Below are 23,075 nucleotides of genomic sequence, written 5' to 3' on the forward strand. Positions count from 1 at the left end.
CTGGGTGGGCTCTACATTGAGGGAATAGGGTTTCAGACACTGGTCTTCCTCCTCCTTGCACTCTCCATGCTCACTCCAACCACCTAATTTTGCAAAGGCTATTCTCTGACAGAAATGCCCTTTGCCCATGCACATACATTTGCACTGTTCACTTAGCTAATTCCATCTCTGCCTTTAGACATCCATTCAGTCAGAACTTCCCACCATCCTCTTGACCAGCACAGAATTTGTGTTTTACTCTCCTTTGAATTTTCACCACCTACCACTGTATCTGGCACATAGTAAATGCTCAATAAATACTGAACTGAAATGATTAAAATTATATTTCAAGGCACTGGACATATGACAAGGAAGCAAAAACTACAAGAGAATGAAAACAGGTTAGACAAGCCCATGGAACCCTCTCACATCTTGGAAGAATAGTCTGGGGTTGAAGAGAAATTAGAGAATAAAAAAAAAAAAAGAGTAAAGGGAAAATGCAATGTCAATGAAAGACAAAATGACAATTATGCAGCTCAACCCAGCCCTCCAACTTGGGAGTAAACGCTTTCATAAAATTTTCTGGCCATTTAAAAATATTGGTTTCTTTCTTTTTTGTCTTCTGCATCTCTATCTTATTGATATGATACTATTAATGGGTTTGGTGAGTTTATTTATTTTATTTTATTTTATTTTTGTTGCTTTTTTAGGGCTGCACCTGTGGCATATGAAAGTTCCCAGGCTAGGAGTCGAAACACAGCTACAGGTGCCAGCCTATGCCAGAGCCACAGAAGTATGGGATACAAGCCACATCTGCAACCTAGACCACAGCTCACAGCAAAGCCAGATCCTTGACCCACTGAACAAGGCCAGGGATCAAACCTGCATCGGATGTTAGGTTCATTTCCGAGGCACCACAACAGGAACTACTGGTAAAGCTAAATTTTAAACACATCAACATCAACATACTGAAACTTAACCAAGGCTCACCTGCCTGAAGAATCTGATAGAAATCAGGATTGATAAATGGTGTTGGGCATTAAGAAGAAGAACCTGAGAGAGGTTTACTTCAATATAAGTTTTGAGAGCTGATACTTCTATTCTTCCTTTTAAAAATCTGTATTTCTGTACAGATAAGTCCTTTGAAAAATTCTGAAAGCAAAATTATTCTTCATGATAATTATATATTACAGCAAAAATCTGGGAGCAATTTTAATATTTACTATAGAAAATCTGTTAAATTATGGAAGGTGATATATCACAATTTGAAAATATTTTGGCATAATATTAACTGACAAGTTGAAAAACTGCATACAAACTATAATTTCAGCCATAAAAATATATTTGTATGTAGGAAAAAGCCTGTAAAGAAAAGCATGTTTTTTTATTCCTCCATTTTCCAAATGCTTTATAATGAATATTATCTTAATCGTGGAAAAATAATATGAAGTTTAAGTAAAATTTCAGCTCAGAGAACAACTACTGTTTGATCAAAGTCTTGGTGCTCATCATGACCCAAACAGATCAAGTGAAGATTTACACTATCTTTTTTCATCTCTAGGTTTTCACATGCTTTTTTTCAATGCTTAATCAAAGTTATTTTTCACGTGCATTCAAGCAACTAAGTCGAATCATCTTTCAGCAAGATCTTTAATATGACTGAAATTTTAAAATTCCACATTTTGTAAATTTCCTCATTTCTTAAAAAAAAAAAAAAAGTCATTACCAGTAAGGGTGCAGAACAGCAGAGCTTTTGCTGCCCTACAGAAATATTTTCACTGCAGATGAAGTATGACGTATTTGTTTCACCTTCTATTTATTCTCATTGAGTAATTTAACTGAACCACTTTGTTGTACAGCAGGAATTATCACAACATCGTAAATCAACTAACTACATACACTTCAATAAAACTTAAAAAAGAGAAAAAATAAAATTCAAATGTAAAATTTGAAATAGATCAATAAAAGCAAATTTACAGTGAATATTCACAACTCTGGGGGCATGTGATAAAGACACTGATGTGGGTGTCATACTTGAATGAGAGATAACCAAGTTGATTGGAGTAAATAAACACTATCTTTATAACCAAAAAAAAAAAACCTCTTCAGGTGCATTAAAAAAATCAATTTTAATTACTTAAATGTATTTTAATCACTGAACCTGGTAACTTCATGAATAAAGAATGAGAACACTTTAAAATATATATATATATATATAAAACAAAAGTAATAACATTCTAGAGTCAATTACTGTGTATTTCATGCTTTCATAAACAATTCTCTTCTAATTTATAAGATAGGGATTATTATGCCCATTTTACAAATGGGTAGGTAGCTGAGGCCTACAGAGTTTGAATAACTTTCAAGGGTCCAACAACTAGCCAGTAACTGAATCAAGATTTAAACCCAATTTTGTATTCTCTCCCTTGCACAGACCCTTTTAAAACATGAGACATTTGGAGCAACAGTGAACAGCCAAGTGCACAAGGGGAAAACTGTTAAAATAGAGTTGAAAGCTGTATATCAAAAGGGGTATTAAATATAGAATATGATACACTGGCAATATTTGTGGGGTTAAAAGGAATGAATAATTAGCTTCATATTCTGTACCAGTAAGATTTTGTAAAACTCTTAAATTACTACTTTCATGCTTTTATCTTCAAAAGTATGATGTCATGCTTGATTTTAAATAATTAAAATACTGACTACAAGGAAATCATTTTTTTTAAGTAAATCATTTTCAGCAAGCTTATTTATGGGATGGGGATGCCAAGTCTTATGAAATCAATTTGCATGACTTTGGCCTACAAAGTCAAAGACAAACGGAAAGACAGCCAACAAAAACAGCAATAGGATCTGCCACTAAGCCAATATCCTTGGTCTGATGTTGGTTCATTAGTGTCTCTTTCTTGACCACATCTCCATCTTCACTGCCTAATTCAGACTCTTAGAGGACAAGACTCAGATTTTAAAACTGACTTTAAACAGCATCTATTGTTCTTCTTAAGATGCTCTTGACAGCAGTAATCATGTTGATAAGGATGGTAATCATGGCTGATAATAAATCTAGATAATTAAGATCCTCAAGTTAATTATTTGGAAATAAATTAACTAGGTTTCCTGGAATAATTACCCAAACTGCTGGTAATTGTTTCACCCTTAGCTTCTTATTCTGCAAACCTGGCCCCTGTGTGTCCAGCTTCTCCAGCTGTGTTTCCCAACCATCCCAAAAGCCAGGCAGCCAAAAACACTTGGCTCCACTCCACAATGCCTATTCTGACACCAGAGCCAACTTTGTCAGGGTACTGGCTTTCCTGGGATTCCTCAAGAGATGGAACATCAGGAAACAAGCTACAGGCAGCGCAACTAAGTGGAAGGAAAAGTTCACCGAACATTTTGAAACCTCATTTTTATGGCTGGAGGGAAGTTGAAGTCCATTTTACATTTTGTTCATTATTTCAGTTCAAAACCAGTCCTTTTTCTGATCATCTGTTCTATGCAAAACTCTAGTTTCTATCCTTATCCTCCATTCCACAGGCCCAGAGAAGGAACAGCTTTTCTTCTCTGAACAGACTTCTTTCTTAGGTGAACCAAGGCTAATTTCTAAATTGCAGGAGTCAAAATAAAACAACAGCAACAATAACTAGTTTAAAAATTAAAGAGAGAGGTTATTGGACAAGGACATTACAACTGAGTGTTTATCAAATATTCCTTGGATTGCTTTTATTATTGAATTGATACAAAGAAACATTTATTAAATGCTCATGTACAGAGAATCATGAAATAATAAACATCTGAGTTCCCTTCATTAAGCTTAAAAAATAAAGCAAGCAGAATTTTTGAAGCCCATGAGGATGCTTCTCTAATAGCACCCTCTCCCTACCCAGCCCCGATCCAGAGATAACTACCTTCCTGTTTACCATTCCCTTGCTCTTCTTGAGTTTGTCACATCTGAATGCTTAAACACCACACTGTTTATTTCTGAATGTTTGGAGACTTTGTATAAGTGGAATCATAGCATATGAATTATTCTGCAACTCCCTTTTTTCACCAAACATAGTCTCATGATTTATCAGTGCTGATGTGAGGAGGTGTAGCTCATTTTCTCTGCTGTGCTGCCGCGTAGTATGCCATTAAATGAATATACCACCATTTACTCATCTTAGTCTACTGCTAATGGACACTGGCATTATTTCCAGTTCTTTTTGTACTGACAGTGCTGCTAGAATACTTCTTGTTGATGTCTCCTTATACATGTGTACAAGAATTTCTTGGGATATATACCTAGCTTGGGAATGATTGGTTCAAAGGTATGCATGGCTTTTATCTCACCAGGCAATGCCATTGCTTTCCAAAGCAGCTATAGATATGATTCTATTGCTCTAGAGGTTTGGGGGTTTTAGTTTTCATCCATCCCGAGGGCACTGTGCTTTCAATTCACATTTTTTAGATTAGTAATGAGATCAAGTTTACTTCCCTAGTCCTTTCCCCTGAAGTGCCTGTTCCAGTAGAAAATGTGCGGCCCATTTTTCTATTGGATTTTTGTCTTTTTTTATTGACATGAATTCTTTATAAAAATCCCTAGTTGTTTCTACTTTTTTTTTTTTTTCTTTTTAGGGCCACACCCATGGTAAATGGAGGTTCCCATACTAGGGGTGGAATCAGAGCTATAGCCGTCAGCCTATGCTACAGCCATAGAAACGACCTATCCGAGCCGTGTCTGTGACCTACACCACAGCTCATGGCAATGAGGGATCCTTAACCTGCTGAGCGAGGCCAGGGATTGAACCCACATCCTCACGGATTCTAGTCAGATTCATTTCCGCTGACCCACGACAGGAACTCCTAATTTTAATACAAGACAGAATGGTAACTACTGGGTTGAAAAAAAAGAGAGAACTAGAAGATTAAGTAAAAGAAGTATGTTCAAACCAGAGGGAAAGTATAAAGAGGTGGAAATTGTGAGGAAGGATGGGAGAGTACATGAATGATAAGTCCCAGGAGAAGGGAAAGAGAAGGAGGAGAGAAAAAAAAATAACAGAGACTTCCTTTTCTGACAGTATAGTAGACCAAATACTCAGACCAACCCTCCCACAGCAACAATTTTAAATGCTGTATAAGCTATTAAAAACTTTTATAAAATCTCTATTAGTCCTTGGTCTGTTTATTGTGTGCAAATAGCTTCTCCCAATTTACTTGTGTTTTCATTTCCTTTATAATGTCTTTTCATAATCATGTTTTTAATTTTAATGTGTCATCAGCAGTTTTTTGAATACTTCAAAATCCCTTCCAACCCCAAGTTAAGGGTTTACTCAGGCGCAGTTTTCTTAATATTTTGTAGGTTTGCCTTTCACAACTAAGTCCTTAATCATCTGAGGTTGACTTTTGTGTATGGTGTGAACTAGGCACCCATTTTTTTTTTCTGTATGGATAACCAGTTGCCTAGCACCTTTTGTTAGACAGCTTATCCCTTCCCAATGTCTGAAAGTACACATGTACCATATTGTAAGTTTCCATGTATGTATGGATATGTTTCTGGATCTCTATTCTGGTCATTTTGTCTCAAACATCACATTTGAGCTTAAACCTTTGTCATTCTAATGCATCTGATATCTGGTACAAAAGTTGAACACTTTATTCTTTTGTAGTCAAGAGTGTATGTGCTATCCTTAGATGTCTGCACTCCCATATAAATTTTATTTTTATTTTTTTGTCTTTTTTAGGGCCACACCAGCAGTATATGGAGTCCCAGGTTAGGGGCTGAATCGGAGCTGGAGCCGCCGGCCTATGCCACAGCCACAGCAACGTGAGATGTGAGCTGCATGTGCAACCTACACCACAGCTCACAGCAACACCGGATCCTTAACCCACTGAGCAAGACCAGGGATCGAACCTGCAACGTCATGGTTCCTAGTCGGATTCGTTTCCACTGCGCCACAACAGGAACTCCCCATGTAAATTTTAGAATTGGTTTGTCCAGTCATGCCTACCCCACTTCTCCAAAAAACTATTGTGGTTTTTATTGGAATTTTATGAAAGCTATTCATTTGTGGTAAATTTACATCTTTATGTCACCAAGTCTTTCTCTGAATATGATTCTCTAAATGATTTGTATAATATAGGCAGAACTCTCCTATAAATAATTAGAGCCTGGTACTTCCATTGTGAGGATATTTTAAACTTATGATTCCTTTTTTTAGTGATTTAGAACTATTAAAATTTTCTAGTTATTTCAAAGCAGTGTAAATAATCCATGCATTTGTAAGAATCTGCTATATGTTTAGGTAAATTATACAAAGTTTTTAAATGTCTTGCTATAAAGTTGTTTTTAACACCCTCTATTATCTTTCTAATCTAGTCTGTATCTAAACTTATGATTTTTAAATTCATGATATTTGAGTCTTCTCTAGATTTTCTTAATCAGTCTCATCAGAGGCTTATCCATTTCATTAGTCTTCACAAAGTTAACCTTTGATTTCACTGATTCTGTAATACAGTTCATCTTTCATTTATTTCTACTCATGCTTATTTCCTTCCTTATGCTTTAACATTATTAACCTTTTTATAACTCCCTATGTTGGATGCCTAGCACATTAATTTTCAGGCTTTTATCTAATCTAAAATAAATATTGAAGATTACAGTGCTATGTATTATTTTAGCCATATCCCATTGGTTGCTCTATAGTGTTTTTCTTATCACTCAGTCCTAAATGTAGGAGTTCTATGATGTCTTAGTCTATCACCCATGAGTTCTTTGGAACTACATTTTTACTACCATATTTAGAGTTATTCTAGCTATTTTTTTGTTAATTATTTCTACCCTTGTTGCAGGAGAGCCAAATAAGGTGGTCAATATATAGGGAGTATTTCTCAAGGCTTTTTAACTTATAAGGATACCCTAACTTATCTGAATGATTCCTGTAATTTTTCTTTATTCCCTCTATATTTTTCTCTAAATACTGTTTACCAAATTTAATATGTTAACAGATTAGGTAAAAAGAAATAAGGATTAGAAATTAAATATAATTGGGAAATTGATCTGATAAGTTAAATGAAGGACTGAAAAGAATTAACTCCTACTTTTGTTTCCATGATTTTACTCTCATCATCATTCTCTTATCCATAAAATGATATTATAAGACTTCCTATGAATTAATAAGTTGACAATAATAATATTAGGTTCATAGATAAAACTCATGTTAATGAATATATTAAGCATGACTATCATTTGTTCCCAAAAGTACATTTCTCCCAAAGGAATGCATGCTTTAAAAGAGCGAAAACAGAATTAAACTAATTAAGTCAGACCATATAAATATACACCTCCTAGCTCAAAGGAAAACCATGAAATCTGGAACTAACAGAAAATGAGGACATACATACAGAGAAGCACATCTCAAAAATATAGGAGAGTTTGGTGGGCAGAGGGGAGAACAATGGCTGCTTTAATCAGTGCCACTCCCAGCTCTGCACATCTCTCAGATAACAGGGTGAGTGTTCCTGGGAAACAAATAGGGAACAACTCTGCCTATTTAGCCAAGTTGGCATTCAACAATCCATTGCCCCATAGATTCACCTCGTAGAATCTAACCGAAGGCACTTTTCCTTCAGTCCTCACCGCTGGAAAAGCTTGAAGTTTTCCCAGAAGGAATACTAAAATGTTCGTGTCAGAGTGCAATGGGCACTGATAGGAAGAGTGAAGCCAGGAGTCTGCTCTAGCCATGGTTCACTGATTTATTTGGTTGCACTTGGCCATCGAGCCTCCCTATGCTGCCTTACAACCTAAGCATATTGAAGCCATTTCTAGCTCACATAAAAGGAACATTCTTTCTGAGCCTAATAAACGCAAGAGACTGAGACTGCAAAGGTGACTGAAGTCTGGCTCTAACTCTTGAGCAACTCAATATTCACTGGGCCAGAGAGAGATAAATATAAATATCCAGTATTTTAAGTATTATGGTTATTACGGCTGGGTTTCTGAAGGGCCACCCCCAAGTTACGGAAGATATACATAATTCTTTATTCATACCTTCCCCCTTTCTCTTTCCTACTCCTGCCAGTGCCCCTCATCTCTCTGACAGCTTCAGGACCCTTTGCAGACCTATCTTCTTGGCCTCTCTGAGTTCTAGTACCCTTAACTGACTTTTGTTTCTCTGACTACCTAGAGAGTCTCATTAAAACCCAGAGTGTTCATGGTTATTTTGGGTCACAAATGAGGCCCAGATCTACATCTCTTCTCCTATACACTGCTTTTTTTTCAACCTCTTTTTATCTAACACGTGAAATGCTGGGAAAGTTTCAGAGTCAGTCTCTTAGCCTCCAGGTACAAACCATTCCATACAACCACCAACACTAACATGAGTAATCTTTCTAAAGTACAAACTTAATTAAATCACTTTATGGCTTAAATTCTTTTAGTGGCTTCTCTAACTTCAGAAGACATACAAGACCTTTTATCTCTGATCCCTGCCTACCTAACCAGCTCACTACCTGCTGTCCCTCACCCACTGGACCCTGGACTCCAATCACACTCAGCTACCCTAGTCTCTCCCTTTCTGTCTGGATACCCTTCCTCTTACCAATTGTTTGCTCATTGGAGATTCAATACAGTCTATTACTGGACCCCTTAACTATCACCTCTTAAACCAGGCTATGGCCTACTTGGTTTAACGAAACATAAATTAAAATCACAGTCATGTGGAGTCCCCGTTGTGGCTCAGTGGTAACGAACCCAACTAATATCCATGAGGACATGGGTTCAATCCCCAGCCCCACTCAGTGGGTTAAGGACCCAGCACTGCCTTGAGCTATGGTGTAGGTCACAGATGAGGCTTGGATCTGGCATTTCTATGGGTGTGGTGTAGGCCGGCAGCTGCAGCTCTGATTAGATCCTTAGCCTGAGAATTTCCACATGCCATAAAATAAAAAAAAAAAAAAAAAAAAATCACAGCCATGCTCATAAATCACAGTCCTGAGTCAAATCACCAATCCACTGAATGCCCAGTTCAAGGAACGCTCAATACAGTGATAGCCAACTTGCCAAACACTAACCCATTTGTCAGTTAACCTTTTTGGTGAATTTATCAAATTGAGTTATGTACTAAAAACTATATAATCATTGTAGCCCTCATAGTTCTATGGGTTAGTAGGTACCAAAAAGGCTATAGTAGACCTAGATTTGGGGTATTCAGACTCTTTTTCTCTGTCTCTCAGTCTCTGAAGCCATTATCCTTCTGTCTCTCTGCCCCTGTCTTTCCATCCCTATGTGCCAGACACCCTCTGCCTCTAGTCTCCCCTACTCTCTGGCCTTCCTCCAACCCAGCCATGTCCTACTGCTCTCTCTCAGTTCCTTGGTTTCCTCTCTTCTATGCCCCTAGGTTCTGCCCTCTAGGATCAGCTAGTCAGACTGCATTGTGCTGATTCTATTCTTAACTTTCTCCCAGCAAAGGGTCCCACGATTTTTATCTAGATCCCTCCTGTTCCAGTAATAGGACAAAAGCAGAGACATATTAAACATCTTGTTATAAGGACAAAATAAAACTGTTCAAATAAAACCTCACAGAAATTGCAAAAAGCTGTAAAAATCCCCATCCAAAATCAATTACCATAATCATAAATGGTTGAAACAAATTCTGGTTAACTGATAAAACTGCCAAATCTATCAAAGTAGTCATAGTATGAAATTTGCCACAAGAATCTCAGTGATGCTAAAATATTAGCAAAACAGTAAATGCCTTTAAAGAGGACTTGAAAAAAATCAGTATAAACTTAAAAGGCTCCCTTATGAAATGCTAACTTTTTGTTACATCTATTAGAAGAATGTATTCATATATATATTCAAAAAGATCTATGAATATATTCATAAGAATATATTTACAGAGACTAAGCCTCCCTAGGAAACCTACTTAGCTTTAAAAAAAAAAAATCAAACAGATCTTAAAATACTGCTAAAAATGATACATTCATAAGAATATACTTTATAATTGAATGTATTTTTAAAATATCATCTTAAAATATTCATAAGAAATACAGTCATATTAATTTACTATACTTAAGACAAACCTCCTTAAAATAAGTCTTTGTTAAATCTGTAAAGTGGGAAAATTATTCATTTAGCAAAATGATTCTCAATAAATTGGCAAATTGGCTAATCTTGGTGCCATCAGCCTTTCAGCAACTTGTCCTTTAGCAAACTGGCCCCCAGCATACTGACTTGCTTACTTTTTGTACTCCTCCAAGAGTCTCATTACAATGCATTGTAATGACTGATATCTCACCCAGCCACTCAGGACATGTCTTATTCACTTTGTATTCCCCAGAACTTGGCACCATTTGTTTCAAGTCTTATGAAGACTTAAAAAGGCTGACAAATGAGTAAATAAATTAATTAATAAATGACATTTACCCTGCCCTAACCTGAATAGTTTTCTTCTTGTAGCCTAAGTATCAAGGGAATCTGAATTTTAACAGGTGAAGCCCAAGAAGAAAATTTTTTTCTTGCACATTTCACTCTTCACATCCATGTTTGTATATGCAGAGCCTCATAAATAATTTACTTCTGAACCACAGGACTAATATCAAAAACTTAATAAACTATCCAAATATAGAGGTTGAAATAAAACTGCACTGTGTTGACTATTACTTGGAGTAAAAATAAACCATTTTTGGACAATTAAAATTTTATGCAAAACATTGTTCTTGGATTTGCCTTGTAGTTTTTTTAATAACTCAGATTCTCCAAAAGGATTTGGGCAGAATGCTCCCTACATGGGTACATATGTACTATTTGTTATTGTCAACATGTATAAATGTTGATTTGTATCCACCATATTGATCCATGGTTCACCATGAACCATGAAGTCATGACTTCTCTAAAAGAGCTTAACCATACTGCCTTGCAGGACATGACAAAACTAGATCTGCTTCGAAATTACAAATCCAAATTCCTGCTCTATATCTACTGTTAAGTATCCCCCATATTCAAAACTGAATTTGTAGTCATTACCCTCCTGAGAGTTCTACTTCAGTGAACTACACTAGCCTTCATTCCCTTATTTCTCCTCCCACCCCATTTTAATTAGATTCACAAAGAACAAAGAGCCAAAGGGAGATGAACTATCACTCTGTTAGTAGTGGCACTTTAACCCCCAAAGTATAAGGCTTCCTAGTATGAAGGATGATGTTAGGTCTGAGACCCAAAATACAGCATCACACTCCCCCCTGGCTTTGAAGACAACACAGCCTGGAAGGGGCGCCCCACTAACCCACTTTGTCTCAGGCTGTGGACACTCCTTTCCCCAACTAGCTCACTACTTGGAGACAGGAAAGCCAAGGCACACCAGGCCTGAACAAAAGCAAGTCCAAAAGGATGGGGGGAAAATTGTGCCACACATGACAGTGACCTTTAAACTCACCTAAAAGGTAAACAGGGTCCCTAACTGTCAGGCTCTGGCCTATCTCACCAGTTTAGTCACTCCTCACCTGAGCTCAAGACACTATGTTTCTAGGGGAGGGAGGCTACGAATGCTGCCTCTCCATTCTTTACCAGGGCATGAAAATCCCCCCTTTGGAACCTTGAAGAGTAGGGACATGAGGACCTCTGCTTTGACACTCTCTATCATTTCCTCAGTCATCCAAGCCAAGTTCATGGGCATAAATCTAAACCACATCCTTTTTCTCATTTCCTCATCATCTCCTATGTTCTATCAATCATCAAATCCTGGTTTTATCTTCTAGATATTTCTCTATACATCATTCTTTCCATCTATCCTACCTCGATCCTAGATCCATCCCTCATCATCCTTTGCCAACACTGCAGGAACAATCCCCTAATTGTTCTTCCTGAGTAAGTCTGGTTCCATATTTAACCTAATCTCCACCTGCAGCCAGAGAGATCATTCTGAAACTCAGTTCTGATCACATCATCCTCTGCCAGCTTCCCATTAAGTACAGGATAAAGGCCAAGCTCCTTAAATGACTTACAAAACTCTTCATACCCTATTACCTTTCCAAACTCATTTGCCCCATTTCCCATCCCACACTCATCCTGGTAATAGTAAAATCTGTAGTTCCTAACAGTCATGCTGTGGTTGCAAATCTCCGTCCTTTGTTTATGTGATTCCTTCTGTCTGAAATGTCCTTGATGTCCTGTCTCATTTGGTTAACTCTGATTCAACCATAAAGATTCTGTTTAAGCCATTTCTCCTTGAGGAAGCCTTCCCTGACCTCAATCCTTGCTCTGTCTTTCTCCCTCAGGCTGGGAAAATTACTCTTCTCTACTCATTCCATGAATGGCTCCACATTGAACTTACCACCCTATGTTGATAATTCTTCTGATGCAGGTCTTCCTATTGGGGGGAGGGGGATTATTCCTAGTGATTAGAGGTTACCAGCACCCAAGATAAGTTTGTGAACTTGCAATGAACTTTTTGTTCCTCCAAATTTCTCAACTTATCCATTAATTCAATTGTTATTTAAGGATGACTTTCATGAGTATGTCCCACCCCAAACGCCACTTTCATTTTGCTGAGTAATATTCCCATTTCCCAGATGTGTTTAAGCTTGTGTAGAAACCAATCATTTTCCCTCTTCTCTGCACATTCCAGGGCATGTGAAGAACATTTGTTAACCATTTCCAAATTGTGATTTGTTTTTAAATTACCCATTTGAATCATTTTTATATGCTTCCTATTCTAGTGACATAGCTGATTGATGGAACCGCGTCTCTTTTATGGGAATAGACTGACATAAGTGATGTGGTGTGACAGCCTGCTACTCCGGAACTGAGGCTATCGCTCCCTGCTTGCTGGCTTCCACCTACGTGAAATGCAAATCTCAATGGCAGCCATCAGAATTAAATACACTTTGATAAATATTAACAGCAAAGTAATATATTTATTTAGAGCAAGCCTTTGAAGACACTCAGACTCAGCCAGTCTCCACTTGCTTCAGAAGTCTGGCTTTTTAGCTGTGAATGGGCACTGATTTTTTTTTTCACTTGGTTTCATAGAGGATCAAGTTTAAGGGCTTTGATGTAAATCTTACATTTTCCAAAGAAAATCTCAGAAAAGAATAAGGAAACTTAAGAGGATGGGTGGTGGCCAGCCTATGGAAGTCAAAAGCAGGGCAGGACAGCTAATCCAAGGCATTGGACATGGGAGCTACAGAGTAATGAAAAAGAGCTTCTAGCCAGGAGGAAAATGGCCAAGAGTGAGTGAGAGTAGAAAGGAGCCAGGTAGGCCTCAGCCATGAAAAGATGAACAAAGGTCTCTATTTAGCTATGATTCTCCTACTACAAAGGCCTATTCCTCAAGGAAAGAGTTAAGATTTGTTTAAACTATCTCATGAACAGAACTTTTAAGTAATAATAATAACCTAATTGGTTAATTTTAAATTTCAGTAACTATTTTTTTTTTTTTGGCTTTTTTTAAGGGCTGCACTGGCGACATATGGAAGTTCCCAGGCTAGGGGTCAAATCAGAGCTGCAGCCGCCAGCCTATGCCACAGACACAGCAACTAGAGATCTGAACTGCATCTGAAACCACATTCACCATAGCTCATAGCAATGCCACAATGCCAGATCCTTAACCCACTAAACAACGCCAGGTATTGAACCTGCATCCTCATGGGTGCTAATCAGGATCGTAACCCACTGAGCCACAACAGGAACACCAATAACTACATTAATATATACTCTTCCTTTAAATCTTTTGGAAATATAGATGTTCTCACACCTCTATAAGGAATCAAAATATTCACCAACCAGCCCAGAATGAACCAGATCTCCCTCCAGAATGTATGGCCACTGTAAATACCAGTAAGGCCATCCTGGAATACAAAGCTGAATAGAAGCCCTGAATATACACACAAATAAACAAATAACAGGTATTTCTTCCTCCTCTGCAAAGTTCCACATTCGATTCTAATTCTTTTTCAAGCAGCAAGAGTGATTAGTGATGAAAATTTAAAAGGAAAATCTGAAGTTTCTCTCATGTATGTTGGCTTTTTGTCTGAAGCTTAAAGTAAAAATGGCTAAGAGGTTTTGTTTTTTGTTTTTTTTCCATTTTCAGCATTCTATTTGTCCTCCTCTCTGTTCCAGGTCCTAAAAGCCAACACCTCTTCTACTCCCTTTTGCACCCCTGCCATCCAAAGGTCCCTTCTCAAAATAGAAACTAGAGGAGATCCCCCAGATCCTTGGCCACCTGCCCTTTCAGAATCCCTAACTATTCCTTCCCACACTCCTTCTGTATCTTCTCCAACCAGCCAGAGACGCCAGCAGCTTCTCACTTCATTTTCTGCCTTTTCCTCCTCCACTCATACAGTTTCTACAGTATTCGCTTCCTTGGCATTCTATGCTTTAGAAATTCTTTGGAAAAGAACAGAAAATTTTGGATGTTCTGATGCCCATGTCATGAAGCTATCTATAGCTCCACACACCCATTTTTAAATGGGAACATTTATTATATACTTCATGTCAGACATTCTCCTGGATAACCTATTTATGTCATCTCATTTAAACATAACAATGTAGTTACACATTATTTCCATTTTGCAAGAAATGGAATCAGAAAGGCTAAGGAATTTGTAGAAATCACACAGCTGGTAAGCCATGAAATCAGGTTTTGAACTAGGAGACAGTGTGACTCCAATCAGTTTTTTCCTACCGTAAATTGCTGCTCAAAAATAAAAAGCAAAAATACTTGCAAAACTGTGCAAACTTAGAGTCTCTCCTTGATTTAACTGACATTTTTCTAAACTCACTCAAGTAAACAAGAAAAGGCAGCTAAGTCACCTCTGGACATCTTCACATTTCTTATAAATCTCAAGCCAACAGAGCCCGAAGCAATGCTAAGCTTGAGAAAAAATGCTAACCAGAATAAATTCTATTACTACTGAGGGTAAATAAGGTATTAAATGGAGAGATTCCTGATATGTTTCCATTTATTTGAATTAGTGCTCCATTAGGTATTCAGAGAGGCTAGAAAAAATCAATGATGATCAGCTGGATGGCAAAGGAAACAAACCCAGAGCGTTATTTTAAGGGCTGAAGGATTGTTTTCTTCAGATTTAGAGAAAAGGAAAAAGTATTACAGTTAGACATGGACCCCAAGTAAATAAATGAGGCTTGTTTCTACTCAGGGTTGAGGTCAGGGCAAAGGTGGATGGGGATGTTGGGAGGCAGTGGTCACATGCTGGGATCCAACTGCACTCAGACAGGTTTGGAGGGCCCCTCCTGGCCTCTCTATGCCCTGGAAAGGCCTGGGCAGAGACTTACTCTCTAGAGGTGTGCTGGTTAACTGTGCACTGCATGTAAGACTGTATTATTTTCAACCTCAGAAATATTTACCAAAAAATCAGGGACCATGACCTCCTGGACAAAAGGAAAACTGTCACAGCACTGAAAGCAGGAGAGGACCGAGCCATTCTCCTGGGACTGGCCATGATGGTGTGCTCCATCATGATGTACTTTCTGCTGGGAATCACACTCCTGCGCTCATACATGCAAAGGTAATACCATTGGGTTGGGACGCTGTCTTTTGATTCCCTTCTCCCTCCTCCCCTCCCCCCTCCCCCAGCTTATCATTCCTGAGGTCCTCTCTTACCTTTTCCCTAAAAGGAACTTTGAGCAATGCCTGGCATATAATATTTGTCAATACGATTACATCATCATAATAATAGTAACAACTCTCTGTATAAACTACCTATTACATGCCAGGGACCTGCCATATATTAGTTGCTTAATTCTCACAACTATTTAAAAAAAGACTGTTAACCCTTCTTATTTAAATATTTGCCCTAGGTTTACTGAATAGAGAGGCAATTAAATACTGAGTTGGCCAGTGAGCTCCCTTCTGAGTAAGCCTCATGATAAATCTACACAGTATCTCTAGCTAACTGTTGTTCATAAATTGAACACTTTGAGCACAGGAAAACCCAGCATTGCTAAAACTAATGAGGAAAGTCTCACAGTACGTCAGCTTAAAGAAAACGAGGCCCTTTCAAATGAAAAATTGAGATCTCAATCCAAAAGAGAATCAAACCATTTTGTGGCATTCATTTCACCACCTAAATTAATACTTTCATTTTAGAAGCAAAATCTAGCTGAAACACAGTAATTTGCTAAAATTAAAGCTTCATCTTTCCCATTTGTGGCTGCTCTACTCTGTTTCTCTTGATGCCTTCAGCTGTGCTCCTTTCTCAATGAAAGCGCTGATGCCTGAGGCCTGAGGAGTTCACTGATTCCAAAACCACTTTCAGATCCTCACATCTGCTTAGAACCATCTAAGACATTTTTCCTCCTTGTGTAAGCAAAATCTGACCACCCCATCCCAGGAAAATATAATTTGTCACACACCAAAGGGGGTCAGAGCTAGTATCCTAGGTCTGGCATAAAACTGGACATAGAAAAGGGAGGTCCTATCAACACTGTTCAACAGAAAAGAAAGGCTATTAATCTACAAAGAAAATATGCTGTGTTTTTCTGATCACTATGGTAATCAGCTTACATTCAGAATCAAAATTTTGATTCTGGGTGTGCTACTTCCTAATCACAAATATTACCCTTGATCATAAAATTATAAATATTTTAGAATGAAAAGCTGACCAGTGGGAAGCCGGACATGTTTTGTTTTTTAGTCTTTCTAATTGAAAGGTCCAGGGCAGTGATAGGAATTTGTTATTCTGCATAGAAGGGCCTCTTTTCCACTGTGTGGAAAAGCAGCACAGCACAATGGAATAAGCCTTGACATTAGAAAAGTCTGGGTAGAATCATAATTTCCATGACTTACTACCTGTGTAACCTTGCATGTTACTTGATTTCTCTGACCCTCAATTCTCTCACCTTTAAAAGAAATTAATACCCAACCTATAGGTTGTTGGGAGAACAAAAGAAGATAATATATGTAAAGCACCAATTAGGGTGAAGTGGGACGCAAGAAGTGATTGCTCCTGGTATAATCAAAGACTAGAGTTATGTTTTGTCCCTTATTAAAAAGACTGTAAAGAAATATATCACTGTCCTTCTATCTGTCACACTTGACCTCAAACCCCTCTTCCCTTTCACCATCTCATCCCCTTCTCCCTTATATCTCTAACTACAAATCGGGCAGACTTTCAAGGTGAGGACCAGGGCATGGCAAGCTGCTTACAATGTAGAAATGCAGGGTGAGTGCAGGTTGTGACATAAAAAGATGCTGTCTTATGCTTACCAGGGAATTTGATAAGGTAAAAAAAAACTTACTTAAATCAAGCATTGGAAAAAATGATACTATATCCAATGGAAGTCATTGGAAAAGTTTTCACATGCCAGGCAAAGTTTATCTATGTCGACATTGTAGTTAGCCCAAAGCTGCTCTATTCAAAGACATACACATTAACAAGAAGATTGTATTATAGATTTAGAAGTTTCTTCAGGTCAAGATGCTGACAAATGATCCCTGCAATTACACCTTCTTTGCCCTTGACATTTGGAACTGTTCTTACTCTCCCTGTCTCTCTGTAGTGTGTGGACCGAGGAGGCTCAGTGCACCTTGCTGAATGCGTCCATCACAGAAACATTTAACTGCTCCTTCAGCTGTGGTCCAGACTGCTGGAAACTCTCTCAGTACCCCTGCCTCCAGGTGTATGTTAACCTGACTTCTTCAGGTGAAAAACTCCTTCTCTACCACACAGAAGAGACGATGAAAATCAATCAGAAGGTAGGAGCTTGGTGCTCACTTCATCTCATTCACCACCACACAGCTCTGCACTGGCTCATTTCTTTCTCTCTCTCTGAAGTTCCCCTGTGCCAGCATTTCAAAGGAAAATGCCACTAGGAAGCAAGCTCTGCCTCATCCAGTCACAGAACTCACTACACTACTTGACTCTTGCTTGGGAAACATTTACTTTATGTGCAAGTGATGGTCAAATCATTCTCTCATTTTGTAGCAGTAAAGATTTATCCTTTCTTTGCATTTAGAAGGATAAACATCAGAGCCCTATTGATAGACAGACTCACTCTTTCAAAGCAAGTGTGCAGTAGAGTCATACAAATCAAAAAAACAGGTATTTTGCATATACCTGGGAGCCACAGGATAAAACTGTTTTGTTTTTCAGTGGTCACTGTCACTTAGTTATGTGGTCTTGGAGATGTGATCTAACTTCTCTGAGCCTCAGTATCCTTTTCTCTAAAAAGGCAATAACAATTACCATCTTAAAAAGTCACTGTGAGGACTACTACAATAACAATTACCATCTTAAAAAGTCACTGTGAGGATCCCCCATATAACCAAAGAAATAAAACATTTCCTGCACTGTAGGAAATCAGAACCTTGCCATTCTGATGACTAACATTATCAAGTACCTTTTCATTTATTTATTGGCATTTTGATATCCTTTTTTATATATTTCTGTTCAATTTCCTCTTTTTCCTACTGAATTGTTTCTATTGCATTGTTTCTTCTTAATATTAACCGCAGGAATTCTTTAAATCTAGATGTGAACCTACCTTGATTGTAGTATTGCAAATATCTTCTTCTGAAATCTAGCCTTTTCACTCTCTTGATGATGTCTGAATGAAAGAAGTTTCTAATTTCAATGCAACCAAATCTCATCAATATTTTTTTTCTTTTTTCTTTTTCACTCCTTTCTTCCCTTTCCTCCTCCTCCCCTTCCCCTCTCTTCTTCTTCCACTCTCTTTCTTTTCTTTTTTTTCAATTGTTTGGTTGTCCTGCTGTCTTTAAAAATTCTTTACCTACCCTGGGGCCATGGAGTCATTCTTCCAAATTGACTTCTTGATATGCTATTATTTCTCCTTTCACATTTAGAATACAACATGCCTGGAACTGATTTTTATGTAGGGATCAAGTGTCTGGGTTTTTTATTCATACAGTCATTTGTCCCAGTCCATTTATGAAAAGACCAACATTTTCTTCACTAGATTATTTTGTGACCACATTTTCCCATCTATTTTCTTGAAAGTTATCTGTTCTGTTGCTATTCTTTTAGTGTTTAACTAGTGATTACAACTTGAAATCTTGACTAAGCAAGGACATTAAAACATTTTACCTCCATTTATTCTTTTCGCAAGTTATATGATATCATTTTTATTCTACATATACTTTAAGCTCATGTAGATAATGTTATTCTTTTTTTATATAGTAGCTGTCTATTTAGATGTGTCCCCATGATTTTCCATTCTCTTATTCTTTGTTCCTTCCTTTATCTTTGGTCTTCCATCTGGGATCATTTTTCTACTCTCTGAGGAACACTCTTTAATCACTCACTGCAATATTTTCTCTAAAGAAATCTCTCAGCATTCATTTGTCTGAAAATACTTTCTTTTCATTTTCATTCTTGAAGCATATACTCACTGAATATAAAATTCTAAGTTGGCTGTTATTTTGTTTCTCTACACTGAAAACATTCCATTGTCTTCTAGTGAGCATTGATACTATTTGGAAATAAGCTATCAGTTTAATTGCTACTTTTTTGAAAGTAATCTTGGTCTACATTAAAGGTTATTTCCTTTGGTTTTCTACAGTTGAACTACTACAGTTGTGCCAAAGTGTACATTTATTTCTATTTAGCCTGCTTACTGCTCCCAAGCCTCTCTCCTTAATGTTCTTTGTCAGTTTTCAAAGGTTCTCAGTCATTATCTCATCAAATGTTGTCCATGCTCTCCTTTTTGGAATCCACTGGCCATATGTTAATTATTCTTATTGTATCCCCTGTGCGTCTTCCTGTCTCTTTTCCCTTCTTTTGTCTCTCTGTGCTTCGTTCTAGATACTGACCTATCTTCTGATTCTCAATTCTTTCCTCAACTCTGACAAATCTGTTAAAACCATCCACTGAGTTCTTAATTTCTCTTGTTATATTTTTCATTTCTAGAATATCCATTTGGGTCTTATTTTATAATTTCTCATTTTCTGCAATATTTCATCTCTTCTATTTTAAATTCTTCAACATAATAAGTAAAATTGTAGTTAAAGTTTACTTTGAAGACTTCAATATCTGAAGCCCCTATGTGCCAAAATTTTTTTTTCTTATTTATTTTCATGTTCTCATAATGTCTGGTTATTTTTTACTAGATGTCAAATATCATATCTGAACAGTTATTTATAAAATATTAAGCCTAGGTTGATGTTACAATGTCATCTTTTCCAAAACTTATTTCCATTTGTTTCTGCCAGGCCCCTAATTACACCAGCCATTCGTGATCACCTCATTCTGACTACATAAATTGAGATATTCAAGTTTGAACTGAACTGTCTTCTTCAGGTTGACCATTACTTCTAATGACACCTTTAAGAGCTCAACCCAAAGTGAATAGGAAGTTATCAGGACCCCCTCTTGAGAGGCCACTAATGAATATTTCTGCCCCTAGCTCTGCAAGACTATCAAAAATTCCATCCTGCCTTCTATAATCAACAGACACTCCCAGGGAAAAGGTAACACCAAACAATAGGCTTACCTTCCTAACCCAGTAACTCATTCTCTGGATAGCTGTCCTCTGCCTTTAATCAGAAGTACAGACATTGAAAATACAGTTATCTTCATATCAAAATGTCACTAAACCATGATCTTACTGTAGCATGAGAAATATATGAGATATTCCTTGAGGAAAAAAATAAATTATTCCCTATCTTGGCCTCTCCTCCTGCTACTCTTCCCTGAAGCTCACCAAAAACAGTAGTTTTCATAGTTACCAACAAATGGCCATGGTTTTTAGATACATGAGGCACTCCTGACAATGTCTGATCTAAGAAGACAGGAGGCAAAGAGATAAGAGTCAAGCTGTCCACTTCTTTGTAGAAATATATCCAGAAGTATTTCATTTTTAAATTTTTATACTCTCTCATATATTCTTTTTCTTTAGCTTTTAAACTCAGTGACCAGCTCTTGTCAACATTACAACTAAAGCTGCTTAAGCTGATAAGCTGGCATGCTCTTATGGAGAAAATGGCAGACTAACAGTCTTCAGGAGCTGCAAGGAGGCTCAAGGGCCCTTGCCTCTCCTGGCTAAAAGGTTGACATTGGAATCATAAACAGTGGCTGAATATTAATTCACTATGGTTGCTAAACTTCTCAATGCTGATCTCCTTTGAGAGTTTAAAACCTTGTTTACCCACCAGGGATCCCCAAAGCATACCCATCTGCTTTAAGCATGGATTTTAAATGAATTTTTGTGCAAAACAAGAAAATATATCCACTTTTGGTAAGTAGTATAATACCACATATGTGGTATTTTATCTAACTGTCATAAGGAAGACAGCTACTTCAGATGAAGAATACATTCTATAAATTAGCCAATTATTTACAACATCAAACTCAGCATCACCTCTCATTTTGTCACCCATTCAGAAGCTTTCTGGGTTTCCCAAATCCAGAAAGCACACATATTTGGACCATAATTTTCCAGCCTCGGGACTATTAACATTTGGGGTGGATTATTTCTTTATTGACTGTGAAGGTAGGGTGGAGATCTATTCTGAACACTGCAGGACCCCTTGCCTTTACCTACTAGATGACTAACATCATCCTCCCTCCAAGTATAACAACTAATAATGTCTCTGAACAGTGGCAGAACCATTGCTCTAAATTTTATTTAGCTTTTAGCTTGAATGCCGAGAGATCCTAGATTTTCATCAAAGCTTGTAAGCATTGAGTTCCTCGGCATGGGATTTGGTTTAAGGATAAAAGGGAATAAACTGAAGTTGAGAATCTAAATGGGGGGGGGAGAGGGACCACATTTATTAAGTGTCTATTACATAGTCTAAACCCAGCACTACTAAGAACTTACAATATCATCTCCTTTAATCCTGACTAAAACCCTACTTCTAAAGGAATAATAGCCAAATTTTATCAAAAGCTTACAATGTGCTAAAACCCTACTTCTAAAGGAATAGCCAAATTTTATCAAGAGCTTACAATGTGTAATATATATATAATACTAAATATTTCACATGAACTCATTTGTTTAATTACAGCAGCAATTCCACCTATTAGGTAACACTATTATCTCCACCTCACAATAATGAAGCTGAGCTCAGAAAAAGAAATAATTTTTTCCCAAAGTCACACATTTGCTCCCTAATTAGGTCTAAATCAAAATCAAAATCTCTTTACCTCATCATGCTATCTCTTAAAACATAAAACATTAAAGACTCCTCTTGCGAGAGTGAAGATAAGAACTTTAAAAAGTCTAAATTCTATGAAGTATTTACCCTTCTGATGGTATATTTTAGTGAATAGGTGAGAATCCATGCCATTCCCTCATACTCCAAGAGGTGTTTAGGATCAAGTAAAAGGCCACAAGCAAGGACCAGAACTATCCATGATCCATAGCGACAGTCAAGTTTGTATATTTAAGACCAGTTTACACAGAGTAGATACTAAATAGAAGTGCACCCTGAAAAGAAGAGGAAAAATAGCCCAGAAATTGACATATGATATCCCCATAATTAGCACCTTAAATTTAGGAATATTTATTAGACATTTGCTGAAACTGCCTATAGGTCATAGATCCAGAAATGCTTCTATGCTTGACAAAGTTTAGTCAGTGCTCACCAGAAGTGAACTGAATTCTAGCATAGCTAAGGGCAGCTTTGTGCGGAAATGAAGGGAAGAATGTGCCCAAAAACAGCTTTCACTGAGCATCAAGAAGAAAAGCGTAGAGAAGGAACCTACTCCTTTCCATTTCTGAGAAAGAGGACCATGGTGAAGGGCAAGGTCAGATTATATATCTGACTTACTCGAGGCCTAACTGGATACATCATGGACCTGAGGGCTCCCTGATTTAAGCATTTGTTGGTATTGACTAATCCCAAAGCTCTATACATCTTCTATTTCACTAGTGGGTTGTTTTTCATGTTTTTTTTTGTTTTGTTTTTTTAGGGCCACACCATGGCATATGGAGGTTCCCAGGCTAGGGGTCAAATCGGAGCTGCAGCAGCCAGCCTACACCACAGCTCACAGCAACACCAGATCCTTAACCCACTGAGCGAGGCCAGCGATCAAAACTGCATCCTCATGGATACTAGTCAGATTTGTTTCTACTGAGGCACAATGGAAACTCATTAGCGGATTTTCAAGGTCTTCTAAGCTTCTCCTCTATACCA

General features: G+C 37.5%; 1 protein-coding gene and 1 long non-coding RNA gene across 3 annotated transcripts in view; one reads left to right on the forward strand and one right to left on the reverse strand.

Moving 5' to 3' along the window:
* Positions 1-23,075, reverse strand: part of LOC106505750 — a 342,957-nt gene that overhangs the window by 268,882 nt on the left and 51,000 nt on the right. The gene's annotated exons all lie outside the window — the stretch shown is intronic.
* Positions 1-23,075, forward strand: part of KCNMB2 (potassium calcium-activated channel subfamily M regulatory beta subunit 2) — a 254,097-nt gene that overhangs the window by 224,560 nt on the left and 6,462 nt on the right. For both annotated transcript variants that reach the window (XM_013982218.2, XM_005670002.3), the window contains exons 3-4: positions 15,316-15,486; positions 17,480-17,675. In XM_013982218.2, coding sequence (XP_013837672.1) covers positions 15,316-15,486; positions 17,480-17,675 — 367 coding nt within the window. The remainder of the gene's footprint in view (positions 1-15,315; positions 15,487-17,479; positions 17,676-23,075) is intronic.

Source organism: Sus scrofa, chromosome 13 (genome assembly GCF_000003025.6).
Source record: "Sus scrofa isolate TJ Tabasco breed Duroc chromosome 13, Sscrofa11.1, whole genome shotgun sequence".
Taxonomy (NCBI): Eukaryota; Metazoa; Chordata; class Mammalia; order Artiodactyla; family Suidae; genus Sus; species Sus scrofa.